Source organism: Salvia hispanica, chromosome 4 (assembly GCF_029641045.1).
Source record: "Salvia hispanica isolate PSC_SH4W2 chromosome 4, Shi_PSC_v1, whole genome shotgun sequence".
NCBI classification, from domain to species: Eukaryota; Viridiplantae; Streptophyta; class Magnoliopsida; order Lamiales; family Lamiaceae; genus Salvia; species Salvia hispanica.
In genome coordinates, this window is record NC_142695.1 from 17,514,932 (window position 1) to 17,531,948 (window position 17,017).

Below are 17,017 nucleotides of genomic sequence, written 5' to 3' on the forward strand. Positions count from 1 at the left end.
GGCTAATCGATTATACATGAAAATAAGGGTATATTCCTATGGTTTTTTTGGTGATAAATCAATTCTTGAGCAGCTGGAGGATTTTAATAAGGCTGTAGATGATTTGGTGGCCTGTGATGTCAAGGTGAGTGATGAGGATAAGGCTATTTTGGCCCTCAATGCGCTGCCTGACTCCTATGACCAGCTGAGAGATGCGATCTTGTATGGTTGTGATAAGGAGATTACATTCTCCGAGAATCCGAGTCATTTAAAAAAGGATTGCTACGCTTGAAAAAAAAAACAAGCGCAGGAAGCGACGCAGGGGACTACCAGCTCTGATCATGTGCAAGAGAATGAAGTCCCTCAGGTGCTGAATGTGATGATGAAAGGTGAGTTTTCATATGTGTCCGAACATAGACTGGTTTGAGTCATTTGATGAAACTACGAGTGGTGGATCTGTGGTTCTTGGAAACAATCAAGTTTGTTCGGTTAAAGGAGTCGGGAGTGTGAGATTGCAGCTGGCTGATGGCTCCATTAAAATCTTGAGTGATGTGAGGCTGATTCCTGAAGTTAAGAGGAACCTCATATCACTTGGGTTGCTTGAACACAAGGGATGTTCATTTGAGTCCTTTGAGGGGAAGATGATCATCAAGAAAGATGGGGAATTGGTTATGCAGGGAGAAAGGAGAGGAAATCTCTACTATCTATAAGCCACAGTGATTCTAATAGGGTATGAGGCTGGAGTTAAAGGCTATAGGCTTGGGTGTATTGAGCCTGAGAAGCATAGAGATGTGGTCTTTGTGGAGAATGTGATGCCACTCAACAAGGACAACAAGAATCTGGAAGTCAGTGAAGAGATCCAGAAAGAAACTCCAAATGATGAGATAATTCTAGAAAGCACTTCTCAAGATGAAGCTGAGCCTGATTCTGACTCTGATGATGGTCAGATCAGGGATGACACAACTCAAGGTGGAGCTGGGGATGAACGGGAAGGAGATCATGCTGATGACAGTGATTGTCAAGATGGTCTAAGAAACTACCAATTAGCTCGGGTTAGAGTCAGGAGAAAGAATATCGAACCACCAGCTAGGTCTCTTGATTCAGAAATGCTATATTTTGCCTTATGTGTGGCTGAACACATCTGTTATTCAGAGCCAAGTTCCTATGCAGCAGCTATGCAGTGTGAAGAGAAAGATCAGTGGCTAAAGGCAATGATAGAAGAGATTGATTCACTTAAAAAAAATGATACTTGGATATTGGTTGATAAGGTGGAGGGCAGGAAGATCATTAGTTGTAAATGGTTGTTCAAAAGGAAAATTGAATCTACAGATGGTGAGCAAATCAGATTCAAGGCTTGTTTGGTTGCTAGAGATTTCACTCAAGAATATGGAGTGGACTTCAACGAGCTACTATTATACGTTGATGACATGCTAATGGCTGGTGCTTGTAAGACGGAGATACAAGAGGTGAAAAAGGATCTGAAGTCTGCTTCTGACATGAAAGATTTGGGGTGTGCAAGAAGGATATTGGGGATGAATATCATCATAGACAAAGAGAAAAGGCAGATATGGCTAAATCAAAGTGACTACATTTCCAGAATTATCTCTAAGTTCAGAATGGGAGATTCCAAAGCTGTAGGGACTCCCATGGCTATGCATTTTAGATTATCAGTAGAGCAAGCACCAAAGGCATGGAAGAAAAGCTGGAGCTGCAGACAATCCTATATGCAAACATTGTTGCGAGTATGATGTATGCCACGATTGGAACCATGCCAGATGTGCATGTTCATGAGTAACCATGGAAGAGAACATTGTCTATCTCTTAGATGGGTGCTTAGATACCTCAAGGGAGCTGAGAACTTAGGAATTCTATTCAGACCTGATGCAGATGCTACAACTGATGCTCTGATGGGGTTGTGTGACAGTGATTTTGCAGGGAGTATAGACACCAGAAAGTCTTAATCCGGCTATGTTTTTACGATGTATGGTGTTGCTGAGAGCTGGAAGTCAGGTTTGCAAAATATGGTGGTCCTATCTACAACAGAGGCCAAGTACATTGCTCTAACATCAGATGTGAATGAATGTTTTTGGCTCAAGGAAATGGTTGCTGATTTTGAGGTAGAGCAACAGGCAATAGCTATAGGCTGTGACAACAATGGGGCTTTGAGTTTGGCAAAGCACCAAGTATTTCATGAGCATAGCAAGCACATTGATGTGCGGCTATACTTTGATAGAGAGGAAGTTGAGAAAGGAAGAGTCAAGCTTTTCAAGGTGAACATTGCAGAGAACCCTGCAGATATGCTGACAAGCCATTAGCTAAGGAGAAGTTTGAACTTTGTCTTAAGCTGATTGGTGTGTGTAGTCAGTGATCATTCCATCTAAGCAATGAAGGTGGAGATTTTTTAGGATTAATTGATTAGATGCAATTAAGTGAGAGTGAAGTGGATGTCTCACAGCTGTCCGATGATGTAGCTAATGAAGATTAAATCCTAGCCGTAGGATTTATTGTTTTACTTTTTCTGTTAGTTTCAGCTGAAGAAAGGAGTTAGGGCTTTTCTTAATTGTAATTGCAATTTCCCCAATTTGATTCAATACACGATTTTATCTCAGAGAACTCTCTAGCAATTCTCATTTTCTTCTTCCCTCTGTTCTTAGTCATCTCCGATCAATAATCCAACAGAATCAAAGTGTTACTCCATTTGATATAATTAACTTCAACATATATGCACAAATGATTTGGATGTTGGAATCATGGATTAAATGTGCCCGGTCAATGAACTTTGACCGAATAATAAATGTGACGAGACATTAATTTTCAAAAATTAAATGCTACAACATCGGTCTACGTTCCGCGAAGATGATCGTAGTATATTCACTTTCTCAAATCCGATTCCCAGTGACTGAGAAATAGTGGATTAAAGTTGAGCACGATTGAGCTTTATGTAAGCTTGGAGTCTTGAATGTAGGGAGCAAACAACTAATGTTAGTTGTCCCACATTGGAAGTGAGGGCTTCCTTTGAGGTGTATAAATTAAGTGTTCTACTACACTTAATAAATTCTAGTGGATCAAGTGAGGCCGTAGAGCCCACATGCGCGCACACGCGCGCGCCGCTGCCGCCCGCCGAGCCGAGCCGAGCCCCGCCCCGCCCGTGGACTTGGATCTTGGAAATTGGTCTTTGGGCTCTTGGGCGCCAAGGTATTACTTTTTGGACCTGGTCTTTGGGCTCTTAGGCGCCAAGGTATTACTTTTTGGACCAAAGATCTGATCAAGTCGTAGAACTGCCCTGATCAAGCTGGTGGACTTCAAGCTAGCGAAGTGATCAGGCTGGAGCTGGCACAGACTAGATTGCAAACTTGTTCAAGTTGATTCTGACTAGATTTGCAAAGGATGTACATGTCTAGATACATCCGAGATTCAAGTCGTTGACCCCTGCAGGTGGATGGAGCCTATAAATAGTCTAGTCATTTGTGCATTCTAGCATCCAAGACGATACACACCAACTAGAAGCTAGACCAACATCAGCATAAGCATTCTCCCTCTCTGCATAGTTTCTTCTGTCGAAGCTCTGCCCTCACCTTATTCCAGTTCGCCGGAGCTTGTTTCGATTGCGGTGCTGCATCAAACTATTGCATAAAAATCAAACTTTTCCATGGAGTTGGCATGTTTTATGGATCCTTTATCAAAGGTCTTACAACAAATGAGTTTGTTTTGGATTACCTTATAAAAGGATTGTTAGAGTTGTGTGTCTCATATCATGTGCTTATATTTTGGACTTGTTAGAGTATGGAAAATATCTTGATGAGATGCACAAATGTGTTAGGAGAAAACTTTTTGATGGTACCATTACTTGTGATATTGAGTTTACATGTGCATTATGGTTAGAGTGTAGATCTTATGCTCCTTACTTGGTGCAAGCTTCATTCTTTGATCATAGCCTCCTAATCTCTAGTGGCCGAATTTTTCCAATATCGTTATTACTTTATGATCACAATGATGGTATGATTGATGAGACCATATATGCATTAGATATACTCCACATGGAGATTTTTAATCTTGGCTATATAGCTCTCTACACCTTTGTTAAGCCTAGTCCATCTTCTAGAACTATGATATTTGATTTGGACTTACTTGGTTTTGTAGGTATGCTTGATCGGGATTTGAGGACAAATCCTTCAAAAGAAGGAGAGAATGATGTGAATCCGGGTGTTCGAAAGACGAATCTAAGAACCGGATTTGAGGACAAATCCTTTCAAAAAGAAGGAGAGGATGATGTGAATCCGGGAAGCGCAAAACCAATAGAAGGAACGAAGGCATCCAATGAACCACACCGGAGCTGGGGTCTGTTTCAAACATCAATATACCTATCAAGATGGTGTCCAAATTCTCTTCTAAGACCACCATTGTCTTCATTGTCAAAAGAGCTTCGCGCGAGTACCTTACACGCCTTAATCGGAGCCCGGATGAGGAAGTTATGATCGTTTTAAGAAAACCGCGCAATGCAGAAAGAAACGCGCGGGCGGGTGTTTTGCCAACCCAAAAACACCCGGTCGGGTTTTTTGCCGAGAAATCAGATTTTGTCCAGAAACTTCACCCGGGCGAGTGAAATGAGCCGTGGGAATCACCCGGTCGGGTGTTTTATCCGAAATATGACTTTTTGACCAAGTCTTGTTTTGTTTTGCTTCTTTTTAACTCCTAGTATAAATACTCTTGCTAGGGTTCATTTCAAGCAGCTTTTGAATATTTGTAAGAGATAATTTTTCCATATTTGAGAGCTCACCTTCTTCATCTTTGAAGACTTATCAAATTCCTTTGGGTTGCATTCATTCTTTTGCCGGGCTAAGGTTGATTGTAAAGATATGCTTGCTAGTTCTTGTGTTGCTAGTTTGTGGAGCCATTAGGTGTTTGTATGTGAAAGTGCCTTTGAGAATTCTTTCTTGTTCTTCACCTAAATTATAACACTAATCCATCCTCTATCCTTTTATCCGTTTTTCTTGTTCCATTTCTTGGTTTATCATGTTTATTTGTTGAGTTTATTTACAAGAACAAGTCCAGGGCAAATTAATGAGTCTTCAATATATAAGATTCATATTACACGGTTTATAGTTTTGAATTCTTATATTGTAATTTAGTTTCAGTTTCTACATTCTGTATTTCTTCTTTTGGGTTGTATTACGGCAAGCATTTATCTCTTATAATGTGATGTTATCAAATGGGTTTAAAATCAACGAGTGTGACAAATGTGTCTATATTAAGAGCACTAATAATGGGTACGTTATAGTGTGTCTCTACGTTGATGACATGTTAATCATGGGGAGTACCACTCAAGTGGTTAACGAGACAAAAGCCATGTTAAAGAGAAACTTTGACATGAAAGACATGGGTCTAGCCGATGTAATTCTTGGAATGAAAATTCTAAGAACATCCGATGGAATCATCTTAACCCAATCTCATTATGTTGAGAAGATATTGAAGAAATTCAATGCCTATGATGGCGCGCCGGTTAAGACTCCAATTGAACTCAATGTTCACTTGAGCAAAAACAAGGGCGAACCCGTTGCACAAGAAGAATATGCACGGGTCATTGGGTGCATTATGTACTTAACTAATTGCACTCGACCGGACATTGCCTGTGCCGTGAACAAGTTGAGCCGCTACACGAGTAATCCAAGCAAAGAGCATTGGAGAGCTCTTGTAAGGGTTTTGAGATATCTAAAACATACTCAAAATCATGGGCTACACTTTTCGAGATACCCCCCGGTACTTGAAGGGTACTGTGATGCGAATTGGATATCCGACAATAAGGACTCACTTTCAACAAGTGGATACGTCTTTACTATTGGGGGTGGTGCTGTCTCGTGGAAATCCACGAAACAGACATGTATAGCCCGTTCAACTATGGAATCAGAATTCATAGCTTTAGATAAAGCTGGGGAAGAAGCCGAATGGCTTAAGAACTTCCTTGAGGATATTCCAGGTTGGTGTAAGCCAGTGCCTCCAGTGTTGATTCACTGTGATAGCCAAGCCGCTATCGGGAGGGCGAACAATGGCTTCTATAACGGCAAGTCTCGACATATTCGACGACGACATAATACCGTGAGACATTTGATCACAACAGGCGTGATTACAATTGACTATGTGAAGTCAATAGATAATCTAGCGGATCCGCTAACCAAAGGGTTAAATCGTGATCAAATGAATAAGTTGCTAGAGGGAATGGGTTTGAAATCCACAAACTAAAGAATTGTTATAGTGGTAACCCAACCATGATGACTGGAGATCCCAAGAACTTGGTTCAATGGGAAAACTAAGCTATGAGAGTTCGTGAGAAACACTCATCGACATCTATTCCCTAGAGAGCAATAGAGTGTTTGAAAACTTGCCTTGTGGTGAGGATAAGTCTATGACTTTTAATGATTTCTAAGGATCTCAAGGAGATTGAGTTCTCAAATAGACCGAGTAGGGCAAGATACTTGAGTAGGAATCACCTATGTAAGTGTGAAGTGTGGCCGCTTCAAATTACACACTTATGAATCCAAAGTGGTGTCCAAGGCCGCAAAGGACACAAAACGTGAGAACGGATGAGGTTGAGGTGTTTAAGTGTTAACACCATTGTCTCGGTGCACGCCGTGGGGGACTAGTTCAAAGCATCGCGCTACTAGGCCGCCTGTGTATCCGATGGCGTTGACTATGGAAGGTTCAAAGCTAAAAGCTACCTATCCTTATGCTTATATACCTCTCGAGGGTTGAGCTTGTGTCTGCATGCATCTGCATTTGGCTATTTCCACTCATGTGGGGGATTGTTGGAATCTATGCCCGGTCAATGGACTTTGACCAATTATAATTTCAACGAGACATTTAATTTTGTAAAATTAAATGATATAGCGTCGATCTACGTTCGGAGTAGATGACCGTGGTATATTTATTTTCTCAAATCCGATTCCCGGTGAGTGAGAAATAATTATTTAAAGTTGTGCAAAAATTACAAACTTAATGAGCTATGAGAGGAAATTAGGGAATAATTAAGAGAGTTAGTTATCCCACATTGAAAGTTTCAACCTTATTAAACTAGTATTTAATAAGAAGGATTATTACATGTAATAATTATAGTGGACTAAGATGGGCTGTAAGAGCCCACACGCGCGCGCCGCCCGCCCCGCCGCGAGCCGCATGCCGCGAGCCTCGAGCCTCGAGCCCGAGCCCGCGCCCGCGCCCGTGCTCTTGCCCGTGCCCGTGCCCGTGCCCGTGCCCTTGTCCTTGGACTTGGACTTGGACTTGGACTTGGATCTTGGCAATTGGTCTTTGGGCCTGGTCGTGGGCTTGTTGCGGGCTTGGCCCAAGTCTAGTGGGTCTAGTTAGTTCTTTTTAGACCACACCGTTTAAGCTTCTAGACTCAGCCTCTCCAGCTCTGAGCGCGTAACGCCCGAACGTTACAGCTCGTAACCGACGACCGTTGCGGTCTACCATTAATGACGGCCATTATGGCCGTTGACCCCCTGCAGTGGACTGAGCCTATAAATAGGCTAGCCATTTGATAGCGGTGCTGCTTCATCAGAGACGTAGCCGTTTTATCTTTGGGGACGAAACGCCAATCCGAAGAGCACTACCGGGGCGTATCTCGTCTTGCGGAAAGAGGCCTCCTCGACTCGGCTATTTCCTTTTACGGTTCATTAGTTTCGAATTTTCCGTTGTAATTTTCGTTTCAGTTCTTCTTGTATTCCTTCTTGTAATCCCGAAATCTCCAACACCGACCACCCCTTCTATTGGTGTTCCGTGTTCGTGCAAAGCTGCCGGTACATGGTATTGTTGTAGCCATTCAAATTTGGGCCCAACCTAATAATTTAACATATGACTACCCGTACGGCTGTACCAAACATAGGCACCAAAAAGGTGGCCTTAATAATGTGAGGGTGTCACGTAACTTTCGACATTTGTTGTTTATGTCTAGCACTACTAGACTACTAGCCAAAGTTACAACTCACAAACTTATCGTCTTAAAAGGGGCATCTTCCATTAAAACATTTTAATTTATTATTGCATCAAACCTTCCAAACACGTTGATCATGTTATTTTCTACTATTTGTTTTCTACAACCGCTTAAAATTTTAAGAATCTACTAACCAGCCAACTGATATTGTGAATTCAAAGATAGCATTGGAATAGTTTTTTGCTTTTGCCAAGAAATTGTTGGTGTGAGGAATTGTATAAAATTAACAACGTATAAGTAGATAATTGGTTTATCTTGTTGGAATTGTAGCTTTATTTCTTGAATAGTGGAAAATTTGAGTCTGGTCTAGGGAGAAATTTAGATTGGTTGTGACTCTTTAGGTATGATGGAATGGATGGTATTCTTACTTTCATTTTATTTTTATTCCTTTGCTTGGTAATTTTCTTAGGGGTCATCATTCATTTTGGAATCATCATTTTATTTCATATGAAAATATTCATTTCTTTCATTTAGCTAAGAGTGGCCATATCATTTTCCTTTTTTCTTATTTTAGATTTTAACAACATTATACAATATATTATATATTATACTATATTTCAATTTAATATTATCTCAATTTTATAATTTTTAAATTTTATAATAAAATTAAAATTTTGAAAATTTTAATAATTGTTCCCCTCAACACACATTCTCATTCTATTCTCATTTCCATTTCATTTTCTCCTTATTTCATTCCATCATAACAAAAAGTGTCTTGGTCTTTTGGATTTATTAATGAGATCTCAAAGTAAGAATGAGCAAAAAAATCGAAAATCGAATATCCGAACCGAACCAAACCGAAATTTCAAAATTCAGTTCGGTTTTTTTGGTTTATCGGTTCGGTTCAGTTTTGAAAATTCAAAAATTCCAGTTTTTCGGTTTATTTGTTTTTTTTTTAGTTTGGTTTCGGTTTCGGTTCGGTTTGGATTTTCAGCTAAATTCGGTTTTTCGGATTCGGTTCGATTTAGGCAAAAAACCGAACCGAAACCCGAATGCTCACCTCTACGTAGAGAACATGGAAAGATTATGAATGAAGAGATTCGATCATAATTGGTTTAAGAAGTAGAGAGAAATAAATAATTTGGATATATTAAAAATTAAAATATCCATTAAAGGAAAGAAAATGGAAAATATAAAACTATGTCCTAAAACGATGAAAAAGTATCTAAAACTTTCGTATATACCTTTATATATTAATTTTTACAAGGTGCCATAAATATGCAAATAACATTCGCTAAATATTTTTTGTAGTTCTCTTAATTAAAATCAAGGCAAAGAAAATAAATAACAATGAAGCACTGATATGAAGAGGGAACTCAGATTTTAAATCAACTATAAAGACATATGAAGAAGGCTAATAAGTACCAGGAGGAGTAGAATAAAGTCACTAATATAAGGAGTAAATTTTTTAAAATAATCGAATACGAATTTTCATCCATAATTTCTACTCCATTTAGAGTAAATTTTTAAAAATAATCGAATATAGAAATTCATTCATAATAATTAGTAGTACTACTACTAATTACTACTAAGTAATTTATTGAAGTTAACTCAAGGGGAATGGATGACTGGCATCCTTTCGTTCAGTAGTGCTATTAAATCTTTATGCCAGCTATTCCACGTGCCTACAAATCAAATCTTATGTTAGCAAGCTGGGTTCTTCTTCTTTTTTCACAGTAAAAAAAGCCTAACTCCTCGAGCCGATGAGTGTTGTAATTCTGCAAAATGTCTTCCAGCATACACGTCCAGTTGAGCAATTTTGCTTTGCATCTGAGTAATTAAATAGGAGTTACTTCTTGTTGATGAGTATTGATAAATTCAGAACTTGTTAACTTCATCTAAATCACGAGGAATTTCGGCTGCTGCTCTAAATCGATGTCACTGTGGTTTTCAAATATCTTCCAAAACCCTATCGTACAGGCGTTCAAGTGAAAGAAGGCGTAGGGGTGTGCTTATTCGGCTAGTTCCAGTTCTAACTGGACTGGTTGTCCGGTTAGTCGGTTACTCCCTCCGTTCCCTTATAGTTGAAGCGAAACTTTTCGGCACAAAGTTTAAGAAAGAGATATTGTGTGTGTTAAATAAATAGATAAAAACTAAGAGAGAGAAAAAAAATAGAAAGAATAAAGTAGAAAGTGAATAAAGCAAGAGAGAGTAAAGTAAGTAACAGAAAAAGTTAGAAATGACTCAACTATGATGGAATTTTCAAAATGGAAAAATGACTCAACTATAAGGGAACAGAGAGAGTACAATTTTTCATGAATTTCAGAACCGGTTCTAGTTCAGAAGCAATTGGTTTGTAATTTGAATTTGAATTTATTTGAATAAAGATTTAAATAATTCAATACCAAAATAATAATAATAGTCTTGCATCTAGAAATATAACAATTCGTACCTAAATATTTAAATAAATGCACACCACATACAAACCAACAAGACAACAATATTTATTATCCAATACCTAAAAATTCAATAAATCAAATACCTAAAAAATTAATAATCTAGCATCTAACAATTAATGCCTCAAAATTCAAATAAACATACAACAAATACAAACCAACAAGACAACAATATTTATGGTCCAATACCTAAATTTAATAAATTAAATACGTAAAAAATTAATAATCTGGCATCTAGAAATATATCAATTACTAAAGCCTAAAAGTAAAGGTGTGAAGAACTGAAGACTAATTATAAATTAAGCAAAATGAGTCCCAAATCAAAATCCAAATTTCAGAACAGCAGAATCGATATCTGTTAGGAATTATTTTGTTTGTACGTCGGTGTCAAACACATTATCCTTGGTTGAACTTAATTATCTAGGAGATAACCTTAAATCTCTAGCACAATATATGCCAAAATATCAAAAAGTAAAATAATAAAATTCAAAAATATTATATCAAAGTTCATTTTTGTAGCATGTGACTATGTCGCATGAAAATTTGAACTGGGGCAAAGCAGTAGTTACAATTTTCAAACTACTGTCATATGCATAGCACTTATTTCTATTGTTTATATAAATTTTTATTATAGAGTTTGATAAATTACTTTTGACAATTAAATAGGCTTATGATCGTCCCACGTTAAAAATGAAGTTATATTCTTTGCAAAAAAATCAAGTTTTTTTTATAGAAAGCAATATTTATAAAAATTAAAGATTAACTTGCGCGAGTCGACTGCCATATCAGTTGCAGCGCCGGGGAGTTAAACGTGAATTAAGTAGTATAGGGAGTTAAACGTGAATTACTATTTCGGGTATTGCAGATTCCTACTATTTGGGTACCAAAAAGGTGGCCACAAATGTAGCTTTCTTCATGTGAGGTTTATAGATACGTTACTCCATTAGATTGATTAATCACACCTTTCTTATCTCTTCCTCTATACATGTATGAAGCATACGTACAAACGTGGCCTTAATAACCAGAGGCTGCCACGTATTATAAAAATCTTCCCAACATGTTGTTCATCTTAATTTGTTTCTACAACCACAAAAACATGGAGTAGTACAAATCTACAAACATAAGCCACTCAAAATATAAAAATCTACAAACATGTGTTATTCATGTTCATTTGTACTATTTGTTTTTTTTTTTTTTTTTTTCTGGGGGATACACTTTTATATAGTACAGTACTACTAATTTTTTTTATTATAAAGATAAAATTAAAAGGAGAAGTAGCACTTCAACTTTATATTTTATATACTGTCTAATGTCTATGTTAGTCCACATCTATTAACCATTTCAACATTACATATAGTTGGGAGTGCAACACCATAGTTTGTTACGTAAAATATTATCAATTCGCAACCTAAAAACCTTCCCGAATCGTGGTTTTGATTTAATAAAACTATAATAATGGTAAAATTATTAGAGTGACCTCATTATACATTTACACAATACTTTTTGTATAAAAAACTACCCATGGTCCCACAATAATCCACATCTACTAACCATTGCAACTAGTAGTGCTATATATAGTTGAGATTGTAACACCATAATTCGAACACATCCAACTTCGAGCAAGAAAGAAAATCATCTTAATTCACCAAAATGGTTAATTTATCCATGCATATATCTCTTCCAATTCCTCACAAGCCAGCCCACACCACCTTCCACGGCGGAGCTACAACTACGTTGTATACCCGGCCGAGGAGCTCCTCCACCCGTTGCAATGCTATGCCTTCCGCTCAGACGACGACTGTCCCAGTCCCTACTCGACGATCTGCAAACTACAAACCTTCCTTTTGGGATTTCAACTATATTCAGTCGCTCACCACCCAATATACGGTACACCACCATTTATTTCTCATCTTTAATTAGTTACTATTTTTTATAAAAAAAAAATTAATTAATTGGTTTGTAAATACTAAATATCACTATAGGAAGAGAGACATTCGAAGCGAGTTGCTGAGCTGATTGCGCGAGCGAAGATGTTGTTGCTGCACCAAGAAATGGAAGGTGATCGACGACTGGAGTTGATTGATGATCTGCAGAGGCTCGCTATATCTCATCACTTCGAACAAGAAATCACTCAAATCTTGAGTTCTATTTATCATGACGATACAACGGAAAGGGATTTGTACTCAACATCTCTTCAATTCAGACTACTTAGAGAGCATGGTTTTCGAGTTTCTCAAGGTGCATGTTATGACTTATTATATACTCCTCTATATATATACTACTACATGATATAATTGTTTGAGGCTTAGAACTTACGGGGTTAATTTGTTGTATGATAGATGTGTTTGATTGTTTCAAGAATGAGAATGGCGATTTCAAAACGAGCCTTTGTGATGATAAGAGAGGAATGTTGCAATTGTATGAAGCTTCTTTCCTACTTACACATGGGGAAGAAACCTTGGAGTTGGCCAATGTATTTGCCACCAAACATCTGCAGAAAATTGGTGATGAAGGAGATGATGATCATAATCTTTTAGAAATGGTTCGATATGCTCTGGATCTCCCAATCCATTGGAGAACTCAAAGGCCGAATGCAAGATGGTTTATTGAAGCCTATGGGAGAAGATCCGAAATGAATCCAACAATTCTTGAGCTGGCAAAGTTGGAATTCAACATTACTCAATCAATGCATCAACAAGAACTCAAACTCATCTCCAGGTATATTAATTAATTAATCATCTATAACAGTAGTGCTTTCTCACATATTCTCTCATAAACTTTACTACTATTTGTGAATGATATTTATAGATGGTGGAAGCAAACAAGACTAAGTGAAAAGCTACCATTTGCAAGAGATAGAATAGTGGAGTGTTATTTGTGGACTTTAGTTGGTGGACTCTCACAACCTCAATATGGATATTCAAGGATCATGGCCACCAAAGCAAACATCTTAATTACACTAATCGATGATATATTCGATGTCTATGCTACCTTGGATGAACTACACCTCTTCAATGATGTTATTCACAGGTAAGTTACATCATAAGTTCTAGAACTTATAGACTCTTTACAATAATCTTAGGCAAATGAAAGTGCATTTAATTTCTCACATTTTTAGCATGTTCCACCATCATTTACATATTTCTTCTTCCTAGATTACGATCCAATTTTATTTATCTTATGGTTTTAAGCTACAAAATGGATACATACCACTAAAATTCATTTTCTATATACATCTCTTTTTTTTCAGATGGGATCTAGAAGCAGTGAATCAACTCCCCAACTATATGCAAATTTGCTTTCTCACACTCAACAACTTCATAAATGAGATGGCATGCGATGTTCTCAAAGAACAAGACATTCTCATCATTAAATATTTGAGAAAATCAGTAAGACTTCATAATCCCTAGCTCAATACTATTCGATTTCAATATCTCTTTTTTGTTTCTATAATGCATTTTTATTGGTTAACAGTGGCAAGATTTATGCAAATCATTCATGCAAGAGGCTCAGTGGCACGCGCAAGGATACACACCAACACTAGATAAATATATCAACAACGGATGGATTTCGAGCTCAGTGCCTGTGATATTGTCACACGCATTCTTTCTCGTCACAACTCCAATACAGAAAACCACTGTCGATAGTTTGTACCAATATCACGACTTAGTTCGATGTCCAGCAGTGATTTTGAGACTTGCAAATGACCTTGCAACATCACCGGTTGGTACTCTTCTTAACGCAATATAAATATATACGCGAATGAACCTAAAATTGAGGGGCGGCCATGACAATTTTCCATCGATCCTAATGGAAAATTTGTATAATGTTTATCTTGACACTTAATATATGATCGTGACACATTTTTAATGCTTGTTTAGAATGAGATGGAAAGAGGTGATGTGGCAGAATCGATTCAATGCTACATGAAGGAATCGGGAGCTTCAGTTGAAGAGGCTCGTGAACACGCAAGATTTTTAATATGGAATAGCTGGAAAAGGATGAATGAAGAAAGAGTTGGAGATTCTCATTTTTCGAAAGAATTCATAAAAAAGGCTGTTGATCTTGGTAGAATGGCACAATACATGTACCAACTTGGAGACGGCCATGGAATTCAGAACACTCATATTAAGGAGCGAATTTCGAGTTTGTTCTTTAAATCTATTGTTTAGAAGTCGAACATGTTTGATTTTTTAAAAGCCATTCCAATATGTATTCAAGTAAAATTACACAAATGTATCTGTTCATATCGTTGGTTCTACAAAAAGGTTTCAATTTGAGTATTTTTTGTTTATTTTCTGTTTATAAATAAGCAAGCCACAAAAACTAAATAAAAGCAAAATATATTTTAAAATAGCCTCAGAATTGCAGAATATCATCAGGGGAAATATCAGTCCCGAATGATGGTGTAATTTGAAAATTGATTTCATCACTGGAAAGGAATAATTCAAAAATTAGAAAAAAATAAAATGAGAATAAATGTTTTTCCCATGGCCAGTCCCAAGAGGTAATGCGACAGGATATGACAACGCTGAGCTCTGGAAATCTGAGATCTCGACGGAGCTAAAATTTTTTAGGTCATCTCCAACCATTTACACCAAACTCAAATCAATTTTTGCAGTTCTGTCATATCAAACAGTAATTCTACTACAACCATTTACACAAACTCAAAACCCAAAAGAATATTCCATATTCCCTTACTTTTTTTTACTTTCCGATCTTAGCTATATATTTATTTAAATTACACATTCACCCTACAACACTTTGTCGATAATTTTCCAAATGTAATTAAATAATTTGATATAATTATTATAATAATATATTATATTTATATATATTAAATATATTATGCATTCAATAAAAAATACATTAACTTCAAATTTATGATCAAACGTACTACAATAATATTCAAACATAAATTAAAATACATTCAAAGACTTACAAATGACTATGCAACTGGAACATATCCTTCGTACTTCGATAATATAGGAGGTTCTGGTTCTGGTTCTGGTTTACCGGATTATTAGATTATGTTTTTCATTTTGTTATTGTAATTGTCGTTTGTCTTTATTTTAGTGTTATGTCGTTGTAATGTAATTTCCATTTGTAGGACCAATTGTGTTGCGTTATGTAAAATAGGAGTACTTTTATTACTAAATATTGTACTATTATTTAATTTATTGTATTATAATATTAAATACTAGTAGTATTATAATCATAATCAATAAATAACTAATAGTCAAAAAATTATTTAATAAATTATATTAAATAATTTTACAAATCACACAAAATAAATAATTAATACTAATAATTTATATAAAATAAACTAAATATCAATTAACTTTATGAACTAATTATTTAATAAAACTATGCATCATTACATTTATACATATAATAATTAATTAGCCCATCCCATTAAATATATTCTAAATCTAATTTACTCTCTCTCTCCCTCCCTCCCAGCGCAGTATCTTCTTCCCCTTCTCTGATTTTTCGTTCTCATCTCAAATTTCCTTTACAACTTCTTCAACCATCTACAACTCTCCAAAATCGCTGCTTCCATTCGAAAATATAAAGGATGAGGGAGCCAATTGCAATTTCCAGGAACTTCAAAAAGTGAAATGCAATAGCTACAGTGCTACTGCATCTTTGCCGTAACACTGATCCGAAAACGCAAAAAAGGACGATTTGAGATGTGTTTTGGAGTATGATTGGAGGTGTTTTCCACTGCAAATTTCCGTTTTTCAGCATCGTTGGAGACAGGGACGGAAACCAGAAAATGATCATTGCAGGGGCAAAAATACATGTGGGGATATTTGAAGTATTTGAGGAGGGGCATTTAAAGAAGAAACTAATATTAATTTTTTTCTACAATAGATTTTATACATAGATATGAAATTTTGAGGGAGGGCATTTGCCCCTCCTGCTTGCACATTAGATCCGTGCCTGGTTGGAGATGCCCTTATAGCGACGAATCACATTGAGTTATACAAACATCGAGAACTGCTTTCCCCAATTTTGAAGAAAACGTCGCGAAAACACAGTTTGAAACTCAAATTCGAATTAAATTAAATACAACCGATTGGAGGAGAAGGCGCTCCAAATCAATACAATCAATTAACAAAACACGAAATATATCTGAAAATTCATTAGAATTGAAAATGAACGAATGAATTTATGACTCAGAAATTGCATGGGTTGAGAAATTATCATCTCTGGATCAGAGTGATGCATGACATTCTCAAAATTTCAATTACAGTCAAAATTGCAACTCGATATCAAATGGAAATGCCGAATGATAATACAGGAGGGAAAAAAAAAAAAAAATTCTGCAAGCAAAGGAAGAGAGAGAGAGAGTGTTTGACGGACTTGGATCCCTGCTGTGGCAAAATGCACATCATCACCATTGATTTGTAAATAAAAGAAAATTGTATAACTTCATAATATAAAATGGAGGGTGATGATGTGCACAACATCCCCTACTGTGCATTTTGTCACAGTTGGGGATCCAAGTCCGTGTTTGACAGATGAAGTAACAATTCAGAGATATAACTACACTGATCTTGTAGTACAAACCTAATGGTTTATAGGGCCATTTAAAATTGGGCCTTTTAGGTCAATGGATTTATATAAAACAGCTTGTAATTTTTGAAGTGAG

The 17,017-nt window shown here is 36.7% G+C and overlaps 1 protein-coding gene and 2 non-coding genes across 3 annotated transcripts; 1 reads left to right on the plus strand and 2 right to left on the minus strand.

Moving 5' to 3' along the window:
• Positions 1 to 11,963: 11,963 nt before the first annotated feature.
• On the plus strand, positions 11,964 to 14,642 carry LOC125193586 (terpineol synthase, chloroplastic-like). The gene is made up of 7 exons (XM_048091413.2): positions 11,964 to 12,246; positions 12,342 to 12,597; positions 12,699 to 13,077; positions 13,168 to 13,389; positions 13,610 to 13,748; positions 13,834 to 14,082; positions 14,241 to 14,642. The coding sequence occupies exons 1-7, from the start codon at positions 12,010 to 12,012 to the stop codon at positions 14,529 to 14,531; spliced, it is 1,773 nt and encodes a 590-aa protein (XP_047947370.1). The 5' UTR covers positions 11,964 to 12,009; the 3' UTR covers positions 14,532 to 14,642.
• Positions 14,643 to 14,713: 71 nt separating this feature from the next.
• Positions 14,714 to 14,798, minus strand: LOC125197578 (small nucleolar RNA SNORD96 family). Its single transcript, XR_007172115.1, has one exon. It is a non-coding gene; the product is annotated as a small nucleolar RNA SNORD96 family (small nucleolar RNA).
• Positions 14,799 to 16,537: 1,739 nt separating this feature from the next.
• Positions 16,538 to 16,621, minus strand: LOC125197606 (small nucleolar RNA Z221/R21b). Its single transcript, XR_007172142.1, has one exon. It is a non-coding gene; the product is annotated as a small nucleolar RNA Z221/R21b (small nucleolar RNA).
• Positions 16,622 to 17,017: the final 396 nt, after the last annotated feature.